The sequence below is a fragment of the Bactrocera dorsalis genome, chromosome 5 (genome assembly GCF_023373825.1).
Source record: "Bactrocera dorsalis isolate Fly_Bdor chromosome 5, ASM2337382v1, whole genome shotgun sequence".
In the NCBI taxonomy this organism is placed as follows: Eukaryota; Metazoa; Arthropoda; class Insecta; order Diptera; family Tephritidae; genus Bactrocera; species Bactrocera dorsalis.
In genome coordinates this window covers 21,050,822-21,077,388 of record NC_064307.1, presented here as the reverse complement: position 1 = coordinate 21,077,388, position 26,567 = coordinate 21,050,822, and the positions used below count along the sequence as shown (strand labels likewise).

Sequence of the window (26,567 nt, the reverse complement as noted above, 5' to 3'; positions counted from 1 at the left end):
TTTTCACATTTTAAGAAGTTAAAAATCATCAAAATATGAATTTTTCGAAAAAAAAAAAAATAAAAAAAAAATAATAAAAAAAATTAGAAAAAAATAAAATTAAGAAAAATAATTAAAAAAAAAAATAAAATAAAAATAAAAAAGTTGAAAAAAAATAGTTGTTGTTGCGACAGAAAACATTTTTGAAGTGATTTAGAAGTGATACCGAGTTGGTAGTTGGTCCAAAATTTGGCTCCATGCGTTTTGTGGTAAAACATGACCTCATTTTCTTCTTTCTTTTTCCTTTATTCGAATAGTCGACGTTGTCTGGAAGAAGTATGCTTTTTCGAAAGAAATGTAGAAACTCCTTGGTAGAATGTGGGATTTGTATAAATCTTAAATAGATTTTTAATACATTTTCGAGGTTTTCCCGAATTGAATCGTCTCTTCCGTTAGTTCACCGCCTTACCAACTGAAATAATGTAAGTCTTTCTAAACATAACTTTTTTATTTGACTATGTATCTTCATGGAATTTGGCATGGATTATTATCGAAGTCAGCGCTACAATCTCCGAAGATATTGACCAGATCGGACCACTAAAGCATATAGTTGCCATACAAACTGATCTATCAAAATAAAGATCTTGTATGGAAAAGATTTTTATTTGACGAGATATCTTCATGAAATTTGGCATCTGTTAGTGTTTTTAGATAACGGCACAAATCCCGAATAAATTATTTAGATCGAACCACTAAAGCATATAGCTGCCATACAAACTGATCGATCAAGATCCAGTCCTTGTATAGAATCTTTTGTATTTTTGAAGGGTATTATTAAATTGGTACAACCCATGTTAACGGGTTTTCTTATTTTTCATTCACAAATCTATATTTCTAATTTTTGTCGAGTTTCATTAGTCATCCACTTTATACAATTTCGATTAAATCAAAACCCATTAAGAGTTTGTCCCTCTGCATCAATTGTCATTATGTTGCTTTAGTATGGCTTAAAATGGTTATATGATTGTAGACGGACACCCAGCGATTGCCAAATTGCTATCAGAATACTTACAAATAACTAGGCATGATATATCTGCACATATACTACATATAAACCTTTGTCATTAACGTCAACTTTGGAAATATTGATCACTTGAAATCTATCAACTCTTTGTTTCACGCAGTTCATTTCCCTAAGCGCTTTCACGTGTTCTCGCCATCCCCTCATGCCCTTGAATATTTGTCTGTTGATTATTAACATTGCAAAGCGTCGCTGAGGCACGCAGGCAAGGCAACACTAAAGACCAGAAGCGCTGTTGTGCTAAAAAAGCTGATAAAATTGCGGAAAAACGGCACATTACACACCTTCGAATGTCCAAATGTGGCAAAATCAATCAATGGATTTTTTCCAAGTTCAATTATGGACACGCTTTTGTTTTGTGCGTTGTCGTGCTTCGCACTTTTTCTTTAACGGCTTTTGAATACATTTGTATGATAATACATGGATATACATACATATGTATGTTTGTGTGTGAAACGAAATATTTTTATTTTATACACATATTTTTGAGAAGAACTTGCAGAATGAGTCATTTTTTAACATTTCGGCAATAAAAATTGAAAAAATTAGAAAATGTTGCCTACAATCAGCCGCAAAAAAAAATTTTAATTGAATATTTTCGTCACAGGTGCATTTCTTATAGCATAATAGGATTCTAAAAAGATCTTTATTTTGATTTTGAGCGCTCTGTTTGTATGGCAGCTATATGTTATGCTATAGTAGCCTGATCTGAACAATATTTAGGTGAGTTTGTACGTAACCTATATGTTATATTAATCCGATCTGTACAAAATGTTCGGTGTTTGTAACATTGCCTTGTATAATAATCAATGGCAAAGTTTGTAAAGATATTTTGTCAAATAAGAAAAATTTTCCATGTAAGAACTTGACTCTGATTATTCAGTTTGAAACGCAGTTGTATGCTATAGTGATCCGATATCGGCGTTTCCGATAAATAAGCAGTTTTTAAAGAGAACTTGCGAAATAGTTTCTTTTCGACCTACAAATTGACAATATTCAGAAAATGTTGTCTACCATTAGGCGCAAATTCAAAAGTCTTGATTTTAAGGGTTACATAAGCTTAAGTTCAAGAAATAATAATATAAATTATGGAATATTTTGTACAAATTACGTTAAATATGCAAAAGTTAGAAAAAAAAAATAAAAAAATTAAAAAAAAATTAAGAAAAAATTTCAAAAAAATAAAAAAAAAAATTTAAAAAAAAGTTAAAAAAAAAATTAAAAAAAAACTTAAAAAAAAATTAAAAAAAAACTTAAAAAAAAATTAAAAAAAACTTAAAAAAAATACATTAAATAAATAATATAAAGCCTAAGGTGAAGTTGCTTGATTATTCCAAATTTTCATTATCAAAATATGGTTTTCTTCTCTTCATTAGTAATTCTTTGTCAGTAATTTACTTAATATATTTATTTTATTTACATACATTTTTTTGCTAATTTTTTCAAAGTCATTTGGCCTCACGTTTAATTGTCGTAGGTTGCTCATTGCCCTTAGTTAATCATATTTATAAATGTGTGTGAGCTTCTTTGATGATTCGTGAATTTACTTTAGTTTGCTCGCGAATACGTGCTTAAAGTTGTTTTTAGGGTGGAATTTCCACTTAAAAAATTTCAAAAATAAATTAATTGAATCACAGAAAGTCATTTATATTCGCAATCAAAATTGAAATTCATCATTTAGCTAATTCCGAGATTTGTACGGCATATGCGCATTCGAATAATTGTCGGCAACAGAAGTCATTATCAGACTGATTTGTACGGAAATTCGTCATCTACCCGATTGAAACAGAAAAAACATGAATGATATGCTAAATGTTCCGTGAAAGCGGAAATTCGAAGTCAAATATTTATATTATATTTTAAAAAAAAAAATATTTTTTATCGAATCTGTTAAGGGTATTTAAAGTTCGCTGCTTAATGCAAAGCAAAGCAAAAATTTGTTGTAATTTCTTAAGTGTCTGTTTTGCAAAGTGTTTTCAACCAGGCGATCGTTTTTTTCGTTAAGATTTTGTTGTTGTCGCGGCAGAAAACATTCCAAGAGTGATTTCGAGGCATGGTGCCTAGTTGACAGTCCTTGGCTGTATAAAAATCCGGTTCCGTTCCAGTTACTTAGACGCAAATTTTTTGTATTTGAACTTAATTTCAAGGGATTATAGTTAGGAGGTCCTGGTTTCTTTGATTTTTAGTAACCTATTGGCCATATCTCTTGATCAGCGCCAGTTATCAAAATATATCTTGGAGATACGCATTATATTATACTGTTATACGAATCATTGATTGCTTACAGTTGGAAATATTCTTTGAATTTTGGAGCGATATGTTCTTTATCTACAAAAAACAACAAAATTTGAGTATTTGTGTCTCATAAAATTGATCTTGACCCATGAGCAGGTTGAAGAGAACTTTAAGGGCTTCTATTCCTAGTGGTACCATAATTAAGTTTGCCAGTTAGACCTTGGAGCCAAAGCTACTACCAGTTCAACTTCATTGCTGCGCTGGAATAGGGATTAGGGGTTGGACACGCACAGTACACGCATACACCATTCACACATGAAGCAAACTCTAATTGTCAGTTAAACGTCTTCGCCGTCTAATCAATTCTCACGCAAACATACTAAACGATCGCTAACGTCTAATCGTCTGTTAGTCCAGCTAATCCTCATATCCCCGAGATTCCTAATGTCCGAGTACATCGGGCTTTCCCACAGACATCGACCTATCGGATAGGTGCCTCTGGTGCAAAAAAGCATTCAAGGGCGCATGTCCAGTAAGTAAACAACCCAGATTCATAAAAAATCTAAAGTCTGGGTTACCTCCAACAAACGTAACGTATCGGATGTACTTGTAAGTCACTCGACTGTTACAGTTATTGCCACCTTCTAGATGATAGAGTTGGAAGTAGGTGGCAAGACCGTTCGGGCATTACCACTAACGTTCGGGTGACTAATGAGTACTACGGGGACATTATAGTAGATGCAGATCACACTGGGAAGCAAAAAAAAACGGTAAGCAACATCATTCGGGCTGATGACACTGCATTGGCTTCTTTGAAGATGGTACGCCGAGTGAATTTCTCAGGTTTGACTTTCGTCTCTGGTTTGTATCTGTTCAGAAGCTGCTAACGGTTTCGTTCGTGGTCCTAAACGCGACAGAAGAGAGTATCTCCAATTAGTTTTGGGAGACGCTGAAAAATTTAGATCTGATAAGGTTATGTAGGTCTGAATGTCGTGGGAATGATTGGGTCAGGCGCTCAGGATCCCTAATGTCCGTGTACATCGGGCAACTCTATTAGGTCTCTGGCGCAACTTCTATTGGCGGACTGAACTTTGATCCCCTTAACCTGTGGTGTAGCCGTTTTTGGGTGGACCCTGTCGTAATCCAATAAAATTTTTGAAGGTTAGGTCTAATTTTAAGACATGAGTTCAATTTCAGTGGCAACTTCCAAAACTTCAGCCGACTTGGTGTATATCGATCTCAAAGATTGTATTTTCTTGGATTACTGAAGTACTGAAGATAGAATTCCGGCCTGTTTTGTGATCACACAAAAAAAATGTTTGCTTTCCGACAATTGCTTTATCAATATTTCTAATTTTATTGGCGCATTGTCTGAGCTTGATAATTGCATTTGACCTACCTGATAATAGATAATAAAAGGGCAACGGAAAATTTTCTAATGCCAACAAATGCCTGCATTGTTTTTGGTTCTAAAAAATTAGATAAGATTTCAAATGTAATAACGACTTCCTGGAACAAAGCTATTTTATTTACAATTTGCCAAAGTCCAATTGCTATAACTACTTCTTCTTCTTCTTGTTTCCAGCTACCCACCAGCAAGCAAATGACAATGCAGTCTACACGACGACAGCACAAAGCAATGCGACTTGCCTCCTAAATTCCCCGACAAACAGTCCAAACACAGCTGCTTCTAATCAAAAGCTCGCCGACGATGGTTATCAGCCGCTACAACAGCAACAACAACAACAACAGCAGTCAACAAACGATAACAGTAACACGCAGCAGAGCGCAAGCGGAGTCGGCAGCGCCAACAACAGCAACACACCAACACAACAACAACGTAATTCGACGAATTCAACGAACGAATACACATCGACACCGAAATCCTCACGCACGAGCGGCGGCGGCGGTGGCGGAGGCGGCGGGAATTCACCAATAAACCTCGCCGGCAATCAGCCGAACAATGATGAACACAACACACCACCGGCACCACAGCACTTCAATATCGATTGCAGTGTCATAAATGAGTCACCCGCACATATCGGCGCAGATGTTGTCTATGTAGATAATGCGAGCAATAGTGTTATCAACAATAACAACAACAACAACAACAGTAGTAATATAACAAATAGCAGTGTTAACAACACAAACAATCATAATAATAGCGGTAATAATAGTGGGAATGAGAGCAGCGTTGGCGTCGGACGCACCCTACCACAAACAGGCGCCATTATCACTTCGACACCGTCGGTGGCAGTAACGGCAGCAACAACAACAGCGAACGCGACACTCGCCAGCACCGTATCCATTGTCATACCGCCACGCCAAGCGCTCCTACCTTGGGGCACACACTCGCGCACCTCGATTATCAACGTCATCTCCTACACGCAAGCCCTCGACATGCCCTTGACACAGGGTGGCGCAGGCGGTGGCGCACAAATGTCCGGTGGCAATGACGCCGCCGCCACGTTGCGCCCAGGCGAAATTGTTATGCGCAATTTATTCAGCGATTTCACCGTGCAGGCGGAGAAGAAGATTGAACTGGTGATGATGGAGAGCGCCGACAAGCATTTGTCGAAACTGCTGCAACGCGGCGAAGATCAACAATTCGATCAGCTGTTGTCGGCGCTCGGTTCGGTGGCCGAACATTGCCTGCCATCGCTGCTACACACGCTACTGGCGTGGCATCGTCGCCAACTGTCTGATGGTGAAATCAAAAATGATCTCAAACGCTTGGAAAAGAACACAACACCGAAACCCACCACCGATTTGGAATTCCAGCTGCAACGCCGTGAGGCTGCGGTGGAATTCATTTTTTGCTTAGCGCTTATTGAAATACTCAAACAGTTGCCCTTTCATCCGGGTCATGAGGATCTCATAAGAAATATTGAGAATTTGGCTTTCAAGCATTTTAAGCATAAGGAGGGCCAACAGAACAATCCGAATGCACACAATATACACATGATTGCCGATTTGTATGCGGAGGTGATTGGCGTTTTGGCGCAGAGTCGTTTTTCGTCGGTGCGCAAACGTTTCATGAGCGAGCTGAAGGAGTTGCGCGCCAAAGAGGCCTCCAACACGACGACGCAGTGCATTATTAGCCTGCTGATGGGTATGAAATTCTTTCGCGTTAAGGTGTGTAATGCTTTCTATATATGTGGTGAGGTGTAATATAATAACTGTAATTCTTATTCTGTTCACACAGATGGTGCCTATTGAGGAGTTCGAGGCCTCCTTTCAATTTATGCACGAATGTGGTCAGTATTTTCTCGAAGTTAAGGATAAAGACATCAAGCATGCGCTGGCGGGTCTGTTTGTAGAGATTCTTGTACCAGTAGCTGCGGTGAGTATAATTGAATATTTGAAATTTTTTAATAATCTTAGTTGGTTAAAGTCTTGGGCTCAAGGTTTGGTCAATCATTTCTTCGTGTTGATGAAGAAATATCATTACTTTTATAGAGAGTTTTAATATAAATATATATTTTGAAAACTAATTGGTATTTAATAAAAACCAAAGATTGTGCTTGTGTTCGAAAAAATTTAAAAATTATAGAAATAAATAAAAATTCGAAAACCTAAAATTAAGTTTCAGAGTATTAAAACGCACCAGAAGTTTGGACTTCAACATATTTTCTACCTTTTAAAAGTTCGAAAAAGTTTCGAACTCAAATTTCAAATTTAAAAATCAAGTTTCAGAGTATTAAATCGCATCAGAAGTTTTGACTTCAACATATTTTCTGCTTTTTAAAAGTTCGAAAAAGTTTCGAACTTAAATTTAAAATTTAAAAATCAAGTTGCAGAGTATTAAATCGCAGCAGAAGCTTTGACTTCAACATTTTTTCTACTTTTTAAAAGTTCGAAAAAGTTTCGAACTTAAAATTCGAAATTAATTTATTTATTTTCTTCTAATTAAATATGTTGTTGTATATAATGTTATTTTTTCTTTTGGTCTTAAAAACTATGACATTTCAATCGATTTAAAAAAAGTTTTGAATTAGAAAAAAGGGTCTTAGTAATTGATACGTCCAAGCTTTGGCAAAATTCGTCAGAAAAGTATACTGCAGCATGCAGATATGTGCTGAACCTTGATCTAATGAAATTTACCAAAATTGGAATACAGTTATGACTTAGATCTCATTTTCGAAAATTTGTTTTTGATTTCGAAAGTATTTATTTCGATGCTTAAGATATTAGGAGGTCAGTATTTTTGAATTATAATTTTAATTTCGAAAATTTTTTGATTTCGAAAGTATTATTTTTTGATTTAGAAAAATTGAGAGAATAGGAATTGTATCTTTAAATTTTTAAGAATAGTTTCAATTTTCTAGCCCTTTAGGACTTCTATCTGTTTTTTAACTGTCAATAATAATTTCAATTTCGAAAATCTGTTTTGATTTCGTAAATTTTTATTTTAATACTTAAGAGAATAGAAAATCCATCTGATTTTAATTTTCAATTATAATTTCAATTTCGAAAACTTCTTTTGATTTCGAACTAGGAATTCTATCTTATTTTACATTTCGAGACTAATTTCAATTTCGAAAGCCTTATTCTGATTTCGAAAGTGTTTACATATTTCGATGCTTAAGGGGCTAGGAATTCTACCTTTTTTAATGGCCAAGAATAATTTCAGTTTCGAAAATCTGTTTTGATTTTCTAAATGTTTTTTTTTAATACCTAAGAGAATAGAAAATCCAACTTATTTTAATTTTTACGTACAATTTCAATTTCGGAAATTTCTCTTTATTTCGAAAGTATGTATTTTGATGCTTAAGGGACGAGGAGTTCTATCTTAATTTTCGTGAATAATTTCAATTTCGAAAAAAAAAATTGATTTCGAACGTATTTGTTTCGTTGCTTAAGGGACTAGGAACTGTATCTTTTTAATTTTTAAGAGTAATTTAAATTTCGAAAATATTTTTTGAGTTCGAATTGTATGTATTTGTTTCATTGCCTAAGAGACTAGGAATTGTATTTTATAAAATTATTAAGTATATTTGCAATTTCGAAAATAATGTTTTGATTTCGAAATTTTTGTTTTGGTTTCGAAGTTATTTTTTCGATATTAAATATTTTTAATTGAATTGACTAGGAATTCTATCTTTTTTAAATGATAAAAATAATTTAAATTTCGAAAATATGTTGATTTCGAAAATATTTTTTCGATATTAAATATTTTTAATTGAGCGGTAGCGAAGTATATAAAATATCTAATAATCATATTTTTTTTGAAAATAACATCAATTCGAACTTAAATTATTTCCACCCCTTAAGGTTTATTAATATAATTTCAGCAGTTTTAACAAAAATATCTTACTCGCAACTCAAAAAATTGTTTCCCTTTACTTTTCATCTCTCTTCCAGGCTGTGAAAAATGAGGTAAATGTTCCTTGTGTGAAAAATTTCGTTGAGCTGTTGTATGTGCAGACATTGGACGCCTCAACAAAATCGAAACACCGCTTAGCTTTATTTCCGTTAGTCACTTGCCTGCTCTGTGTATCGCAAAAAGCGTTCTTTCTCTCAAATTGGCACTACTTCTTGGCCATGTGCCTGAGCAATTTGAAAAATCGCGATGCAAAAATGAGCCGTGTAGCGCTAGAATCACTCTATCGGCTCTTATGGGTCTACATGATACGCATAAAATGTGAATCGAACTCGGCGACACACTCGCGACTGCAAAGCATTGTGAACTCGCTATTTCCGAAGTGAGTATAGAAAAAGATACTTTTTTATATTTATTTAATAATAATTTTCTACTCTTGTCTCACAGGGGTTCCAAAGGTGTCGTGCCACGTGATACACCGCTGAATATCTTTGTGAAAATCATACAATTCATAGCACAAGAGCGTTTGGACTTCGCGATGCGTGAGATTGTCTACGATTTACTCTGTGTTGGGCGCTCCATTAAGGTGAGTAATGATGGCGAACTTTGGTGGAAGCTTTTTACTTATTTTGCTTTTTTTTATATCCTAACAGTTGATTTTGAATCCGGAGCGCATGAGCATTGGCTTGCGCGCATTCCTCGTCGTGGCCGATTCGCTGCAGCAAAAAGACGGCGAACCGCCGATGCCACGCACCGTGCCCGTCTTGCCCTCCGGCAATACCTTGCGTGTGAAGAAGACCTACATTAACAAAATGCTGACAGACGACACCGCACGCAGTATTGGCATGTCGACATACTTCCCGCACGTGCGTCGCGTCTTCGTCGACATACTACGCGCACTGGACGTGCACTACGGCCGCCCACTGATGATGACGAATACACAAAATCAAAATAAAGAACCGGACGAAATGCTTTCGGGCGAACGCAAGCCACGCATCGATCTCTTTCGTACTTGTGTGGCCGCTGTGCCGCGTCTCATACCCGAAACGATGACGGCGCAAGAGTTGGTGGACCTCCTGTCACGACTCACCGTGCACATGGACGAGGAGTTGCGCATCTTGACACATCAGTCGCTGCAAACGTTGGTAATTGACTTCCCGGATTGGCGTCAGGATGTCGTGCACGGTTACACACAGTTTCTGGTGCGCGATGTCACCGACACTTATCCGCAATTGCTGGAGAATTGCACGCGCATGCTTTTCGTATTTCTCAACATCTGGCGTTGTGCCATCAATGTCAATGGCAATGGCAATTCGAATACGAACGCTTTGAAGACCTCAATGACCGGCACCGGTGTGGGTGTCGGTGCCAATACAGGCGTGGTTGGTGGCGCCGGTGGTGTTGGTGGTGGTGTAACGGTGGCTGGTGGCATAGCGGGTGTGGCGGCTGGCAAAGATACCGCCACCAGTCAGCTATCGAGCGCCAGCAATGTAAAGAGCGTGAATACGAATTCGAGTGGCGCTTCGAGCATTACATCCAGCGGCATGTCAAGCATCACGCAAACCACTGTCATCAATATCGGTGATGCGGCGAAGAAGAATGAGATACCGTTGGTGACAACACTGCATTTCGTTGAGGGTTTCGCTTTGGTGCTGCTCTGCAATTATCGCCCTTTCTTGCGCAAGCTGGCCGCTATGATATTGAAAGAAGTGAAGAATCTCATGAAAGCGCTTGGCATACCAGAGACGGAGCCGCCGGTGATTGATGTGATCGACAAGTCGTGTGCTCAGGTGGGTGAAGGATGAAAATAAAGTTTTTATATAGAAAACTTTTTTGTTTGACGAGACATCTTCCCAAAATTTGACATATATTATTATCAAAGACAGCGCTACAATCTCCAAAGAAATTGTTTAGATCGGACTGCTATATCATATAGCTGCCATACAAACTAAATAACCAAATACCCTTCCTTGTTTAGAAAACTTTTTTATTAGACAAGATATCTTCGCCAAAGTTAGCATATACTATAGTCCAAGAGAACGCTACAATGCCCCCAGTTATTATTCAGATCGGACTACTATAGCATATAGCTGCTATACAAACTAAACGATCAAAATCAGGTTCCAATATAGAAAACTTCTTATTTTGAAAAGATATCTTTATGAAGATATGATACAGATTATTGTCCAGGATAGCCTAATAATCTCCGTTTATATTGTTCGAATCGGATCACTATTGTATATAGCTGTCATACAAACTAAACCAATTTTTAATTTTTTTCCGTATAGAAGTGTGTTAATACTTATATACATACATTTTCATTTAAAAATTAAGCTACTAATACATTTTTCTAAAATTTTATCTCTAACGAAAACTCTATTCAACACTTTCAGGTCCTAGAGAAATGCCTACCACACTTGCCACCTTCGGAGAAGACTGCTATACTCAACGCTAATGCCATTGACTTGCAATGGATTGCCGAGCGCACCAGTGGTGTATGGATGGCTGGGCTCACCGATGGTATGTACCACTATATTTTCTTTAAAAATACTTAAAAATTAACCTAAAAATATTTTAGTCTCCTTAGACACCTCCAAGTCATCCACATCGACGCTGAATTTGTCACAAGGCAGCACAACACATCAGCAACAACAGTTTGATCCCTGGTCTATGGTGCTGTTTGGTTTCTTGGAGCGCAATCGCATACTACAGCAGTGTCCCTCGGCTGTGGCGCAAGCCTGGCCGATTTGTTACTCACGCGTCACCACGCTCTACAGCGTCATCGATCCCACGTGCGTCTTTTACGCTTTAAAAGAACTCTTAATTTTTTTTAATTTATATATTTTTCTTGCAGACCGGTTAGTGATAATCGCGCCTCCTTGTTGCGCAGCTCGGCGCCCACCAAGAAAATGCCCACCGAGAGTCAAAAGGATCTCTATTTGAAATTGTGGCGCAATCAAGTGGCTTGTGCCATGCGCCTGGTGCCACAAATACCTAGCGTTGCGGTGCGTTGTGCCTCGCCTGACTTGAGTTTGAGGTAAATTATTGTTGTTACATTTGTGTGTGTGTGGGTGTTTCAGTGTGGCTGTGTGACCCTAACGTGTTTTTAGCATACTTCTAACGGACTACTCATTACATAAGCAGCTGTTTGTCGTTCGCCCTTTGCGTTTTGTTGATTTTTTGATCTTTATTATTTTGGTTTCTAATTTATTTTTAGTAAATAAATTTTTCTACATATCCATACATAAGGAAATCTGTGTTTTTAGTATATTTTCTGTCAATAATACGTACAATCAAGCGTTACACTATTGTCACCACTTCATTAATGCACGTATATTTTGTAGTTGTTTTGTAGTTATTTATTTTATTTTATAAAATTTTATGTAAAGTGTCCATAAATGCAAAGCTTAGCTTATTCACACAGTCGAATTATATTCAAATTACGCGATAATTGACTCAATACTATGGTATGTTTTTTTGAGATATACAGGGTGCGCCAATTTATTGAAAATCAAAATTTTTCGAAATTAAATTGTACCGAATATTATTTTTATCCCAAAATCGTTGTTTTTCGAACATTAAATTTTTTCGAACATCAAAATGGTTTTAAAATACATTTTCTTACATTAAAAGTTACTGAAAATAAATTTTTTTGAACATCAAAAATGATTGAAAATCCGAGTTTTCGAACATAATTTTTTTGAAAGTTAAAACTTTCGAAATTTAGAGTTTTGTGATACCAAAACATAAAAAACATTTTTTTCGATCATTGGAAATTTTTCGAACATCAAAATTTTTGTCTTGCATTAAAAATTACTGAAAATAATTTATTTTCGAGTATTAAAAATGATTGAAAATTAGAATTTTCTAACATAAAATTTTTCGAACATTAAAATTTTTCGAAAATCAAAAGTTTTGTGATACCAAATCGCTCAATTAGCATTTTCCTTATTGTTCTTGCGCAAACCAAAAAAGTAAAACTCATTTCTTACCCGCCAAATCCATTCGATTCTTGTCTAACAAAAATCTATATTTGCTGGAGTTCCCACGAAGCATGTTTCAAAACTTTATTTTGCCTGCTTTTTGTCGCAATAATAATTAGCTGAATTTTTATATATATTTTACATATTTATGTACATTTATTGCACGCAACAACGTTCTACTACTTGCACTCACTCATACACTCTCACTCTGTGTTCGTATTATGAAGTGTAAGGTATAAGAAACTACTAATATTACTCTTAAGTTTGCTTTTCTCACTCACTCGCCCATATATTATATATGTACGTGTATATATATACAAATATTGTAGTATATGTATGTAATTGTAGACACATAGCATAAATCGCCATCGTCGCATTTACATCGAGAAAATCAATAAAAAAATTAAATGAAAAAAGTAAAAATAAGCGAAAAAAGTGTAAGCTACATACTCCACGAACAATGTGATGCCAGCATTTTACACCACATCAACACATCTGTCATACAATCAGTGAATCCCTATCCTTTTGACGAAATACTTCGGCATTTCACCACTTTTTCTTTTTGTTTGTAACGAACACGACCGTTTTGCGGCATTCAAAATTTCTCTCATGCCACTGAATGTATATACATACATACATACGTTTGAAGGCGTTGCCACACTACAAATACAATTAATTAATAATTTTAGTCTACAAGATCAATCGGACTCACGGTCACTATCCGATTCTTTGGATAATATACCATCGAACGTGTTTGGACCCGAGGGCATTGTGACACGCTTTACGCTGCCGCTATCCTATGGCCGTAAGGAGGCACGACAGAAACGACTTGGGTAAACTATGTGCACATACATACATACATACAAAAGTGAAACAAAAAAATTAAAAAAGCTATAACAAAAATGAAACAAGCAATATTTTAGAACTTTTGGTGTGACTTTAGTTGCCTTGGATGTGTGTGTATTTCAAATTAGTTGGCTTAGTTCATGCTTTTGGCGTCTTTGCTGTTACAAACTACCGTGTAATTGTTATTTTAGGCTTAGTTTTGTAAGCAGTAGCTATGCATATGTATGTACGTATAATCGTATTAAGCTTTAAAAATTATCGATAATTTTATAGTATGTATATGTCAGTGGCCCTTAGCAATACTTAAGAATATGAAATCTTTATCAATTATATTTGTCTCAATATATATTTGTGTGCGTATGTGTGTGTGTATTTGAATGCATCGTTTTGTAATGGCGAATGCGCTTATTGCTAGTGTGTCCAGTTTTTTATGATCTAAAGAAAGCTCGTAAAATAATCTATTCCTAACTTTGCTTTTATCGCTTTTGGACCGTTTGTCGACACCCTTGTTTAATAACGGGTGAAGAATAAAATGTTGTGCATTCATCTTATTTTTAAAAATTTAAAAAATCAATAATTTTCGAACATAAAAAATTTCGAAAATCACAATTTGTTGAGAATAAACGTTTTTCGAACATTAAAATTTTTCGAACATAAAATTTTTATAGTGTTGTCTGTATCGATATATGTAGGACAGCTTATTTGAAAAAAAAAATGCGTTTTCTTAAACCGTATGGAACTGTATAAAAAAGCAGCAATGAATCGATAGAAGATAAAACTATTTATTCAAGAACAAAGTAATTTTTGTAGTAGAGTAATGATTATGTGAACTATTTATTTTATTTCGTTTATTATCCTATTACTACTATTAAATACTCCTTAGGTACGTTACCTATTTTTGTTACTTTTCAAAATTTTTGTTTGTTTTCGAAGATCCGAACTTTTTAATAAAAAATGTCGAAACTGAAGGGAGTACAAATTTCTCAAAATGATGGAATAAAGGCGAGGACCACGATAAAAAGTATATAACAAACTTTAATAAATAATAATCGAAATTGAATTCAAAGACATTTAAGAATATGTAAAAAATTAGTTATCTCATGATAAAATATCGAATTTATTATTCAGAAAAAATTTAATTTAAAAGGGTCGACCATCGAAATTAAAATTAGAAGAAAGTGAAAAACTTCGAAATTCAAATTCGAATTTTTTAAATTACTGCTGAAAAATCTATTTCCGAACTATTAAAAAAATCAAGAACATCGTATTTAATTTAAAAAACTTGAAAAATAAATTATCGAAATTGATATTCGAAGAAATTAAGAATTTCGAAAAAATATTTAATAAATTTAAAAAAGTTATTTATTGAAAAAAAAAATCCAAGAAAGTTAAGATATTGGAAAAAATGTGTAATAAATTTGAAAAGTTAATTATTGAAATTAAAATTCGAAGAAAGTCAAGAACTTCCGTATTTGTTCAATTAGTAGTGGAAAATGAAATGCTGAACTTAATATTCGAAAAAATCCAGAAATTCGAAATTCAATTTGATAAATTTAAAAAGGTCGATCATCGAAATTAAAATTGAAAAAGTGAAACACTTCGAAAAAATGCATAATAAATTTAAAAAAGTTGAAATTCAAATTCGAAAAAAGTCAAAAGTTTCGAAAAATGGATGTTATCGAAATTCAGATTCGATAAAATTAAGAACCTCGAAAAAAGTGCAATAAATTAAAAAGTTAATTATTGAAATTAAAATTCGAAGAAACTAAAGAAAACTTCGAAAAAATGTGTAAAAGAAGTTAGTTATCGAAATTGAGATTTGAAGAAATTTTAGAACTTCCAAAATTTTTTATAATTGTACTTCTTAAAATTTTGATGTTTGAGCTCCAAATTAAAAAAAAAAATCTAGAACTTCGAATTTTTTAAACTGTTTTTTTTTTTTTTAATAATTGTTAATTTTAATTCATATTTTTAGAAAACAACTTTTTGTTTTAATTAAATTATAACCATGGAATTAAAGCGATATTTGGGAGTAAATATTTTGTTTAATTTTTCAATTCGGTATTTTGAACTACAATTTTTTTTTAAATTGAAAAAAAAAAATTATTTTTAGTTACGATTTTTTGGATTACAAAAAAAATTATTTCAATGTTAATTTAATTATTTTTTGATACATTATTTGCAACCCGGATTATATACTATTATTATAAATAAATAAAGTACTAGTATATAGTATAGTATAATATAGTAGTGCTTTTCATATTTATACGGTACTCTAGTGTAATAATATGCTTGATATTAGCATGCAGCAATTACGTAATGTAGAACCTATTTTTCTTTTCTTAGTAGTCCTGTAGTATTAGTAGTAGCAAAAATTTATACATTGCTTACACAATCACAGCTTCTAATTAATTTCTGCTATTTGCACTTATTTCCAATATTTTTATTTTTTTCTCTCCACTTACTTTAGCTTTTGGGTAATGATATTTGTTCCGTTAAAAGCTTTCTTTTACAACAACAGCAAAAAATGTGCAGTGCATCGAGTAGTTGCAAGAAAAAAACTAAAAAAAAAATTAAAACTTGAAAAAAATTGCTCGCATTGCCAACTTCGTGTTTTAGTTTTTTGTGTTTGCCTTGAGTTCCACTGAATTCGCTCGCTGCCTTCTAGTTGAATTTAAGTTTGGTTAATGGTTTTCCCCCCCTTTGCGCAAATTAGTATGAAGTTTTGAGTTAAAGGATTAAGCGATTAGCTAAGAAAGTCTTAAAAAAAAAAATAATAGTAATAAATGAGAGTTAATTCGATTGCTAGAATTAAAAAAATTAAAAAAAATAAATTAAAAAAACTTCTTAGATAAAAAAAATATAAAAATTTTCTAGATTAAAAAAAAAATACTAAAAAATTTCCAAGACTAAAAAAAATATTAAAAATATTTAATACATATTTATACACATTCAATATTCTTACTCAAGTATATATCGATTTAAGAGTATTTTTTAATAATCTCTCTTTGTTTTTCTTATGTACGCGCGCTTACAGCTCATCGCCCGACTCCTTGAATGCTGATCGCAGTGATAAATCCGTTATGGGCTCGGCATCGCCGCAAGCACTTTATAAGCTGGTGGTGCCGCTGCTACGCTGTGAGGTGGTGGAAGTGCGTGATGCGGCCGTAAATGCGCTTGGCATGATTAATCACGAGGCACTCAAGTAAGTGGAAATCAAATGGAAATTTAATAAGTTGTGTAGACAAGTGTAATGAGGGAGGTAAATAGTGGCAGGTGCATGTAGCTAACTAAAACCAAATATAATATATATGTAAATATGTACATTAGAGTGGGTCGTTTTTTTATATAAAAACGAGTATGCGAATTATAATGAACAACTTTGCCTGAAAGACTATGGGTCTAAAACTTAAGAGTCTAAGTTAAGAGGCTGCGATTTTTAAGGTGAAATTAAACAAATTTTGAATAATCGGTTGTATAAGAGTTATGTGATATAATTGTCTGATCTGACCGATTCCGACAAGTGATCAATAGAATATCAATAATATAAAAATAGCTGACTCGTAACTGGACAACTACTTGTTTACTCTTGGACAACTGCTTAAATTTTTTCTAATTTTTATTTTTTAATTTTTTTTTTTAATTTTCTTTAAATTTTTTTTAAATTTTTTTTTTATTTTATTTTTTATTTTATTTTTTAAATTACTTTTCTTATTTTGTTTATATATTTTTTTTTAATTTTTTTTTTGTAATTTTTATGTTTTTGTTTTTCATTTTTTTAATAAATTTTTTTAAATTTTTTTTTTAACATTCCTTTCTAATTTTTTTTTAATTTTTTTTAATTTTTTTTTTTAATTTTGAAAACTTTAATTTGATCCTTAAAATACGCGATTTTTCTGTTGGGCTCCCTGCCAAACGACTCTAATGTACATACAAAGTTCATATATCTACATCTGTTTTGCCATATACAAGCACTTTATCGCTAAAACGTCACAACTCGGCTTAATAAATATTAGAAATGTACATTACAAGTTCACACATACTCATACCTTTCCCCCAACGCTACTTTTCTGTTATGTTTCCATATTAAAACTATTTCGATTTCTAACGTCAAAGACACGCTGTCGCGTAATATCCCACAACATCGCCTTTTTTCACTCACATGACACTCAAGTGTTTGTAAATCCGTGTTGGCAGGCATAAAGTACACTACGTGCCAATTGCTCGCCCACTTTACAATGCCTTTCTTATAACAGTAACATATAACTGTATTTGTGTGTACTTCCTTGTCTGTGAGCAGGCTTAACATTTATTTTTTAATTTTCGCAGGGATTTGATGGAGGAGCTGGTTGTGTATATACGCGAAGCTGTCGATAGGAAGCAGGAGAATATGCGCCGTCGGCGTCGCCGCGATGCTTTACGCTTACAGCTTGTACGTGTTTTGGAGAAAATTGCGGAAAATGGCACATTTGGTGTTAGGTAAGTGGGTGTGTGTGTAATGGGCGGGAAAAGTATAATAAATTGCCACACAGATGTGACGCTTGAGAAACTTGAGAAATTGCTTTAGTGATAAATTATAGTTTGAAATTCGTTCGTTCGAAAATTGAAAATTTATTAAATTTGAAAATTTTTTGAAAATAATGTTTTTTGTAATTTTCAAAAATTTTTTAAAATATTTTTGTTTAATTAATTTTTTTTTATTCACCTAAGATATATAAATAATATAATATTTAACTCACTATTTTGGTCAGAGCACTCCTTGTTGGTCCTAAGCAAAAAAATTCACAAGAAATTTAATGTATTTACACATATGTATGTATATATATTTTATTCTTTTATTTTATTATATTTTTTTTTCTACAAAAATACCAATTTGATATTTTTGATATATACATACCTATAGAATTCGAATTCGATATTCGAATTTTCGAATTTGATTTTATTTTCAACTTTTTACTAACTAGACTCAAATATTTATGTTTTTCGTTTCTTTTTAATTTCTGCTAAACTTTTTCTCGATTTTCAAAATTTAATAGTTTTTTATTCTGAGAAAGTTAAAAAAATATTTTTATATTACTATTTTTATATATATTAAATTTGTATTGCTTCCTTTCTTTTTGCAGTCCGTGTGTACTAGAACGCGATACAATGTCTCTACATCCAACCTTCGTCGAATATATTGAGGGCGCTATTCAATATCTGCTAGCCGAAACGGATAAGGACAACACGAGCATTCGCGAAGTGAAAGCGCACTTTTGCAATTTCATACGGAAAATGATTAAGAATTTCTCACGTAAGCTCCCCTTGCTCCAAGTTACGCTTATGCTTTGTTTATTTTATGTATTAATTTCCCGTTACAGTGGATTCATGCGGCACACTACTGACCACCGGCTTAAAACGCAGTCTTTTCAATCTGTTTGCCATTTGGTGCGGTTCATTTGCCAAGCCGCTAGGTGTCACCTCGCAGATTGGACAAACGCCCGAGGAGGAGAAGTTGCAGTTTAGTGCTCTCCAGGTGAGTTTCGTTGGAGTTTTGAATATTAAACAGTTTATTTGTCGCCTGAAGCCTTTTGAGAGGGTGTTTTAGTCTAGAAATAATAAAAAATTGATTTTTTTATATTTTCGATTTTCAACTAAACAGGAACAAAAATATTTTTAAAAATTCATATTATTTTCGAAAATATAGGTATTTTGATATTTTTTGAGAGTTTTTACCTTTTTTTTGAAATTTTTCCTAAACCCCCATTTTATCAGATATAGTTTGAGTAATTTAACTTTTATTTATTTTATTTTTTTTGATTTTTCCTGTAATCTTGTAATGTTAATAAATAAATAAAAGATAAAAAAATTACCCGAAATTCATGCCTTTAGACTTAAACACCCCTTTAAGTCTTTTGAGCGTAATATATTTGAAATTCCAGCACATATACATACAAATACTTGGATTTTGCTTCCTAATTAATTCCTTTTCTATTTTTAAAACAGGCACTATCCGCTCTGATCTGCTGCGGTCACATATTCTATGCACCGTTTCTATCCGATTACGGTATTTTATATGTATGGCTGGACATGCTGCTGACATCCAAAGACGAGAAGGTGAGTAAATTCTCTTCATTTTGAAAAAAGTGCTCGAGTTTGCTTTATACAATTGCATTGAAGTGTAAACATTTATATATAAAACTAAAGTTTATGTTTACTAATAACAATTTTTTTGCATTGCAGATCTATCTACTCGCTCGCGATACTGTCGTTTTGCTACTCGAATCGAATCCGGACAGCAGTGTTTTGCTCGAATGGGTAATCGATCGTTGCTATACTTCGACGGCGCGCGTCGCCGATGCTTGCTTCCTCGCTTTGGCTGCTATTTTTAGTGCAAGGTAAGGGTTTTCGAAAATTATATAAGACTATGGTTAACTGTTGTAGAATTTTTGAACTCTAAAAATATGTGATTGAAATTATGAAGTCACAGGCTGCCAATAAAAATTAAAAAACGTGGGTTTAAAGGGATATTTCTGTCATAAAATATATTTTTCATACAAAATTAAGCAATCTTTCTAAATTTTTCGAATATATTTAAATAATACTCTTGCTGCACAGCACGGCGATAAAAATGAAATAAATTTCTATTTTAGCGAAATTTTCTAGTTCGCATGTCTAGCGCTAGCATCTCAAAGATTTAGAATTGCTTGCAACATTCTCATGAAGGCGAATTTCTTTTATATTTTTAAACCCTCATTATTTATACATATATCTTCTTTTGTACAAAATCTTGGCAAAGCTTGCTAGCCATAAGGCACCCAACAGCTGCAATTATGACTGCCTCGCGTGCCTATTCGTACTAACAAAGTATTATTTCCTTATGCGCATACCATTGCAACATTTATTGCCATTGCTTTCATTTTAATGGCGATGAGCTCGCGGCTGTAATTTAAAATGTATGGAATTCATGATAGTTAGGCACGTGTCATGCACATGGAACTTAATATTTAGATATTAAGATATGTATATATATTGTGATAAAAAAGCACCCGAATGTTGTAATTGAATTCCCCGGGTAAATGAGATTTCAAAAAATGTATTTTGCTAAGTTATTGGGACTGTCGTTAATTACTGTGCCAAATATTGTACAAGATGTGTTTCAAAGTAAACAGGACTTAAAAAAAAAACATAACAAATGGTTTTTTCGTCAAAATCAATATATTTTATTCAAAATAGTCTCCTTCTGCTTCAATACATCTTTTTGCACGGTCCAAAAACATGTCGAACGAGTGTTTTAGCTCGTTGGCAGGTATGGCCGCCAGTATGACGTCTTTTTTTTTTTTTTGAATGATCTCTACGTCTGCATAACGCTTTCCTTTCATGGACAAATGGATTTTTCCGAAAAGGAAAAAGTCGCACGGTGCCATTTCAGGTGAATACGGAGAGTGGTTAATGGTTAAAATGTGATTTTTGGTCAAATAATCGGTCGTAATGATGTCCTTCGAATGTTGGATTCTGAGCAATTTTTGGTCGTCAGTCAATTTATACGGAAAAAACGGTGCACACACCTTTCGTAAGCCCAAATGTTCAGTCGAAATGCGATAAATCGATATTTTGGAGATGCTCAATTCCGTTTCTATGAATTTCAATGATAATTTCGGCTGATTTTTGATGAATTCACACACAGTTTCGATGGAATTTCCTGTGATCACAGATTTTGATTAACCCACAGGTTAATCGTCGTTTATGTCCTCACGACCACTTTGAAAATAATAATGAGCGCGATCTGTCAACCAGTTAGCGATAAAGCTGATTTTTTTTTTCAAAAAGTGCAGGATTTTGACCGAATTTGAAGCCAAAAACGCAACGAATGCCATCGATCAATCATCGTATTCACCATATATGGCTTCGGGTGGTTTTTTATTGTGAAAACCCGTTTCAGTCGATAGAAGAGATAAAACAAAATTCGTTGAAGGAACTGAAGGTCATCCGAAAAAGTGCTTATGAAAAGTGTTTCGAGGATCGTTGGCACTTTGAAGGCAACCAAATAATAATTGATGAATAATTAAATAGTTTGCGTTTTATTTACAATTTCCGGATACTTTTTTGTCACAATGTATACATTTTTTGAATGTTTTGATAATTTTTTTTTTATTTTTTTCAATTTTATTATATTGTAATTTTTTTTTTAATTTTGTAATGAAAGTATTCTTAAATTTTTCGAAACTGAATTCAATTTGTGGGTTATTTTGATATATTATTATCATTATATTTTTTTTTATTAATTACGTTACTTATATTGTTCGAAAATAAATATGTTTCGAATAAATCTTTTAAAAAATATTTTTCAAAAATGTTTGCCTGCTGATATACTTTTGATATATTCGATACTTATACCCTAAACAGGGTATATTAAGTTTGTCACCAAGTTTGTAACACCTCGAAAGAAACGTCGAAGACCCTATAAATGATTTGCGTGACGAGCTAAGTCGATTTTCCCCATACCCGTCTATCCCTCCCTATGTATATACGCCAAATATTTCCCCAGTTTGTCAGATATCGATCTGAAATTTTACACACGTACTTTTCGCCCAAAAAAGCTACTCACTTGTCAGAACCGCTGATATCGGACCACTATAGCATATAGCTGTCATACAAACTGAACAATAGGAATCAAGTCCTGGTATGGAAAACTTTTTTATTCGAAGAGATATCTTCAAGGAATTTTGCACAGATTATTGTCTAATATATTAATTACTACAATATCAGAATGAAGTTTTCGGATCGGGTCAATATAGCATACTGTCCGATCGAACAAAAGTCTTAGTATGAAAAGCTTTTATTTGGCGAGATATGTCAAGAAATTTGGCATTCATTTATTGTTCAAGACAATGTTACAATATCCGAAGAAAAATTTATTTATTGTATCAGATATCTTCAAGAAATTTGACAAGAATTGTTATCAAAAGCAATGCAGATGAACAGATTAGACCAATTTAGCATAAGGCTGTCATACAAACTCACCGAAGAAAACTAGCATAAATAGCCTTTTACGCCATATAAAATGCATCTGTGAAGGATATACCAGATAAAACCGGACTGCAACCATGCCCTTTATACAAGTATGAGCATATACCAGTGAATATATAAAATATCATATTGACATTAAGTAACAATTTTTTCCTAAGCGAAAGTTTGTTTGGGGTTCTTCTAAAGACTTGATACCAAGTTGATTACCAGCATATATTTTTTCGAACAACAAAAGCATATAAGCTAGGAAAAGTTGGTTTGTAAGAAATACACCGAAAAATATACAATATTTATATTATTGCTCTAAGAAGAAAAATAAATCTTTTTACATCTTCTGTAATGCTCTTTGATTTGACGCTAAGCGCTTTACTTCTTGGAATGCCATAAAAGTGTATTGGAATGCGATTTTGTTGCTCTCTTGCTGTTGTTGTGTCTAACTAGCGCTTGCTAAAATAGAGATAACAGTATATGTTATTTATGTCTCGGGATCAGTTCGGGATTTAATATAAAACGGATGATCCAAGTAGAGGTATCTTTTGTATGAGTTTCGCGCGCTTCGCTTAACTTATGGTCAACATAATCTGCCCACTGAGTGTACTATTCGCAACACCACCACACATCTTGAGACCCAACATTCATTATTGGATAATCTTCAACCGAATAGCCCACGTCCTCACGCAGTAAAGAAAATATAACAGCCATAGCTGAGAGTGTGCGCGAAGACCGTGGAGAGTCGATTCGTCCCCGTTTGCAGCAACTCCGACTGACGTTTGGAACGACTTGGCACATTTTACGCCGAGATCTCAAACTGTAAGCGCAGGGAATACAGCTTGTGCAAGAACTGAAGTCGCTCGAGCTGCTCGACCGATATCGCTTCGCTCTATGCGCTTTTAAAAAGTTCTAAGAAGATTATACGTTTTCGAGCCAAATTTTGTTCAACGATGAGGTCCAATTAAAAAAGCATAATTACCGCATTTGGGACGAAGAGCAACCTGAAGATATTCCAGAGCTGCCATTTCGTCCAAAAAAAAAAAAGACTACGGTTTGGTGTGGCTTGTGGGCTGGTGGAATCATCGGTCCATATTTCATCAAAAATGACGTCAGTGATAACGTAACCATCAATAGCAACCGTTATCGCGCCATGATAACTGACTATTTTCTGAAATTTAATTGAAGATCGTAATCTCGGCGACATTTGGTTTCAAGAAGATGGCGTCACTTTCCACTCATCGCACCAATCAGTGGATTTATTGAGAGAGCACTTCTCTGAGCAGATAATTTCACGTTTTGGGCTGTTCGATTGGCCACCAAGATCGTATGGTATCACACCCTTAGACTTTTTCCTGTGGGGATATGTCAAGTCTAAAGTTTATGCGGCCAATCGGGCCTTGGAGCAAAACATTTCGCGTGTCATTCGCCAGTTACCAGTCGAAATGCTCGAAGAGTCATCGAAATTTGGACTCAACAGATGGACCATCTGAGACGTAGCCGCGACCAACATTTGAAAAAGATAACCTTCAAAAGATAAATGCTAAAGAATGTTCTTCTGAATGATAAATTGAAAGTTTCTGTGTTTTTCTCTAAAAAAGTAGGCAACCACGAAATGGTTGCCCCTTTAGTCAATCCCTTCATTTAACATACATTTTTGCACTTTTTATAAGTTAAAGCCCTAAATATCTTTTCGGGATTTTCCACTTTAACGCGTGTATCTTATTTCCATATAGTATATGCCATGCAGCATATTTCAAATTCCAAAAACGCACGTGATTTCCTAGGCACTGCAGTTAAATTAAATTGCCTTCCTCGAATTAAAATTCGCTTACATCTCAATGGTTTTGATATTTTACTGTCGCACATTTCTCGCTTAACCCTTTACACCAGCCAGCGACATACAACCTTACAAGTGTATATGTACATTAGAGCGGATCGATTTAAAGGGAGCCAAAAAAAGGAAAAATCGTGATTGCGAGAAATGTTCCAAGAATGATTTTGAATAAATTTGCCTAAAAGACTTTAGCTCCAAAAACCGGTTTCGGCGAATTTCTAGGGATTATAAACATTTGTTTGCCAGGTTTTGAGTTATCCCAATTAAATCTAATGTTTAGGTATATTTTGATATTTTATTGACAGATCAGACAACTATATCACGTACCTCTCATACAATCGATTGTTTAGATTTTCTAAACTTCACCTTAAAAATCGCTGGCTTGGAACAGTTTTAGACCCTTAGTCAGGCAAAGTTGTTCAAAATGTTCGGTCGATCATTTACCGAATACGCGATGTTATAGTAAAAAAATCTACCCGCTCTAATGTATACAAATTTCACTTTGTGTGTGTGTCACAGCTGTATTAGTCTGGTTGCTGTTACTGTAAAGCCGATTTTTTGTCTATCCCTTGACATACATTTGATTGCCTTCTGTGTCGTCTCTAGAACTGATCCTAAGCACCGGATTTGATATGAAAAAACAATATTTATGTATATGCGTCAGCTAAGCTCCTTTAAATTTAGTTCGTTATTTTTTGTGGCAATTTCTGTTTTTGTGGCAGGAATTAAAAAAATATTTGTACTTTTGGTTCAACGTATCTGTATGTATGGAGATAAAAAGTGATTTTTTTTTAAGAAAAGTTGTGAGCTTTTTATTCTATTCGAGTGTCAGAAATACGTATTTGCATATCTCGTTACCTATCCACAAATAAGTGGATCATTACAGGTGGTGAGATGAAGATATCGTATAACTTTAAAAAAACTCTGTTTTCTTTTTAGCTCGAAAGTAATACATACTCGTTTTCATCGACGGTTTCATTCCCATTTTTGTAGTATGGTTTGGCTTTGGCTTCAAAATAGACTCTGGTTTTGGCTATTAAGTATGTCTTTATTGTCGCTAAATTTCCTTTCAGCGACCAATCTCTTGAGGTATAATAATACGAAAAATTATCTAGGAAGCAATTCATACCATTTTCATCCAGCTTTACTAACTCGAAAGGCCAGCTATCAACCGTAGAAACTGTTCGAACAAGCAAATAACTGCACCAATATTGCGCCACTGTTGTTTTTCTGCCAATAGTCAGCTGATACTACAACATTTTTGCGTCGAATATAATATATTGCTATACTGCCGCAGTGATTGAGACTCGAACATCCCCCTAATTTACGGGCGTACAAAACCATTTTATGTATTTTTTAATGCTTTTGGCCGCAATAATCTTTTTTTGAACTCAACTGCGTCAATGCCTTCAGTGCTCATGTGGTCTCTACGGAGACTGAGCACGTACAAATGGGTCGTTTCGCTTAACATAGAGCGTGGTTGAACACTTCTTAATACACTTTTTGGTATCAACAACAATTTTTTCATCAAAAAAGCGTTTCTTCTTTCCGTTAGTCTGTTTTTATACCCTGAACAGGGTATATTAAGTTTTCCACGAAGCCTATAAGACCCCGAAGGAAACGTTGGGGACTCTATAAAGTATACAGTACTGGGCATAAGAAATCGGTAAGGTAGTTGCTAGCACTTTATTCTTGAGTTTAATTGGATTGCTATGCAATTTTTATCTTTCATATTCATATAGTGCTATAAAGAGTTGACTTGCATCATTAAAATATCGATTGTGTTTTAAAAAAGTTTGAAAAGTGCATGCCTAAACGACGACAAATGACTGCAAATATTAGCCCTATTACAGCAGAATCAAAGCGCCGGATAAATATCGGCCATTTAGCCGGACTACTGTCTCTGATTTCATAAAAAAAATTCGGTAGACGTATTCTTTTGCTCGGAAAAAAGAATCTGGAAGTGACCGAAATACGAATATTGCCCAAGTCACGCTCGTCAAGCGGTTTTGTCGCTTTAAATCTGCGTCAGATATTAAAAAAGACCTTAGTAATGCGACAGGAGTGATAGTGGAAGGAGGGAATATTAACTTGTCACTATCTGGTGGCCACTCACGTACGCAGAATGGAACCGACAGATCGAGAAGACTGCAAGAAATGTCTAGAGCAGGGCATCAAGGAAACAATAGAGCATCTCTTCTACACTTGTCCCGCATTGGCAAGACTATTGTAAGCATCTGGAGTTCCAAAGGCATGATACACTGATGGAGGTATCGATAGTGAGGC

The 26,567-nt window shown here is 34.2% G+C and overlaps 1 protein-coding gene across 7 annotated transcripts in view; it reads left to right on the top strand.

Annotated features, from left to right (window-relative positions):
• The window catches only part of LOC105230123 (protein furry), a 123,099-nt gene that overhangs the window by 4,737 nt on the left and 91,795 nt on the right, over positions 1–26,567 (top strand). For 4 of the 7 annotated variants that reach the window (XM_049458689.1, XM_049458688.1, XM_049458692.1 and 1 more), the window contains exons 2-16: positions 4,881–6,430; positions 6,501–6,638; positions 8,660–9,000; positions 9,066–9,204; positions 9,272–10,408; positions 11,012–11,138; positions 11,197–11,410; positions 11,473–11,655; positions 13,291–13,434; positions 16,485–16,652; positions 17,777–17,926; positions 18,571–18,740; positions 18,808–18,962; positions 19,433–19,543; positions 19,670–19,824. In XM_049458689.1, the coding sequence (XP_049314646.1) occupies positions 4,881–6,430; positions 6,501–6,638; positions 8,660–9,000; positions 9,066–9,204; positions 9,272–10,408; positions 11,012–11,138; positions 11,197–11,410; positions 11,473–11,655; positions 13,291–13,434; positions 16,485–16,652; positions 17,777–17,926; positions 18,571–18,740; positions 18,808–18,962; positions 19,433–19,543; positions 19,670–19,824 (4,882 nt within the window). The remainder of the gene's footprint in view (positions 1–4,880; positions 6,431–6,500; positions 6,639–8,659; positions 9,001–9,065; positions 9,205–9,271; positions 10,409–11,011; positions 11,139–11,196; positions 11,411–11,472; positions 11,656–13,290; positions 13,435–16,484; positions 16,653–17,776; positions 17,927–18,570; positions 18,741–18,807; positions 18,963–19,432; positions 19,544–19,669; positions 19,825–26,567) is intronic. The other 3 variants (XM_049458693.1, XM_049458695.1, XM_049458694.1) reach the window with 1 other exon arrangement.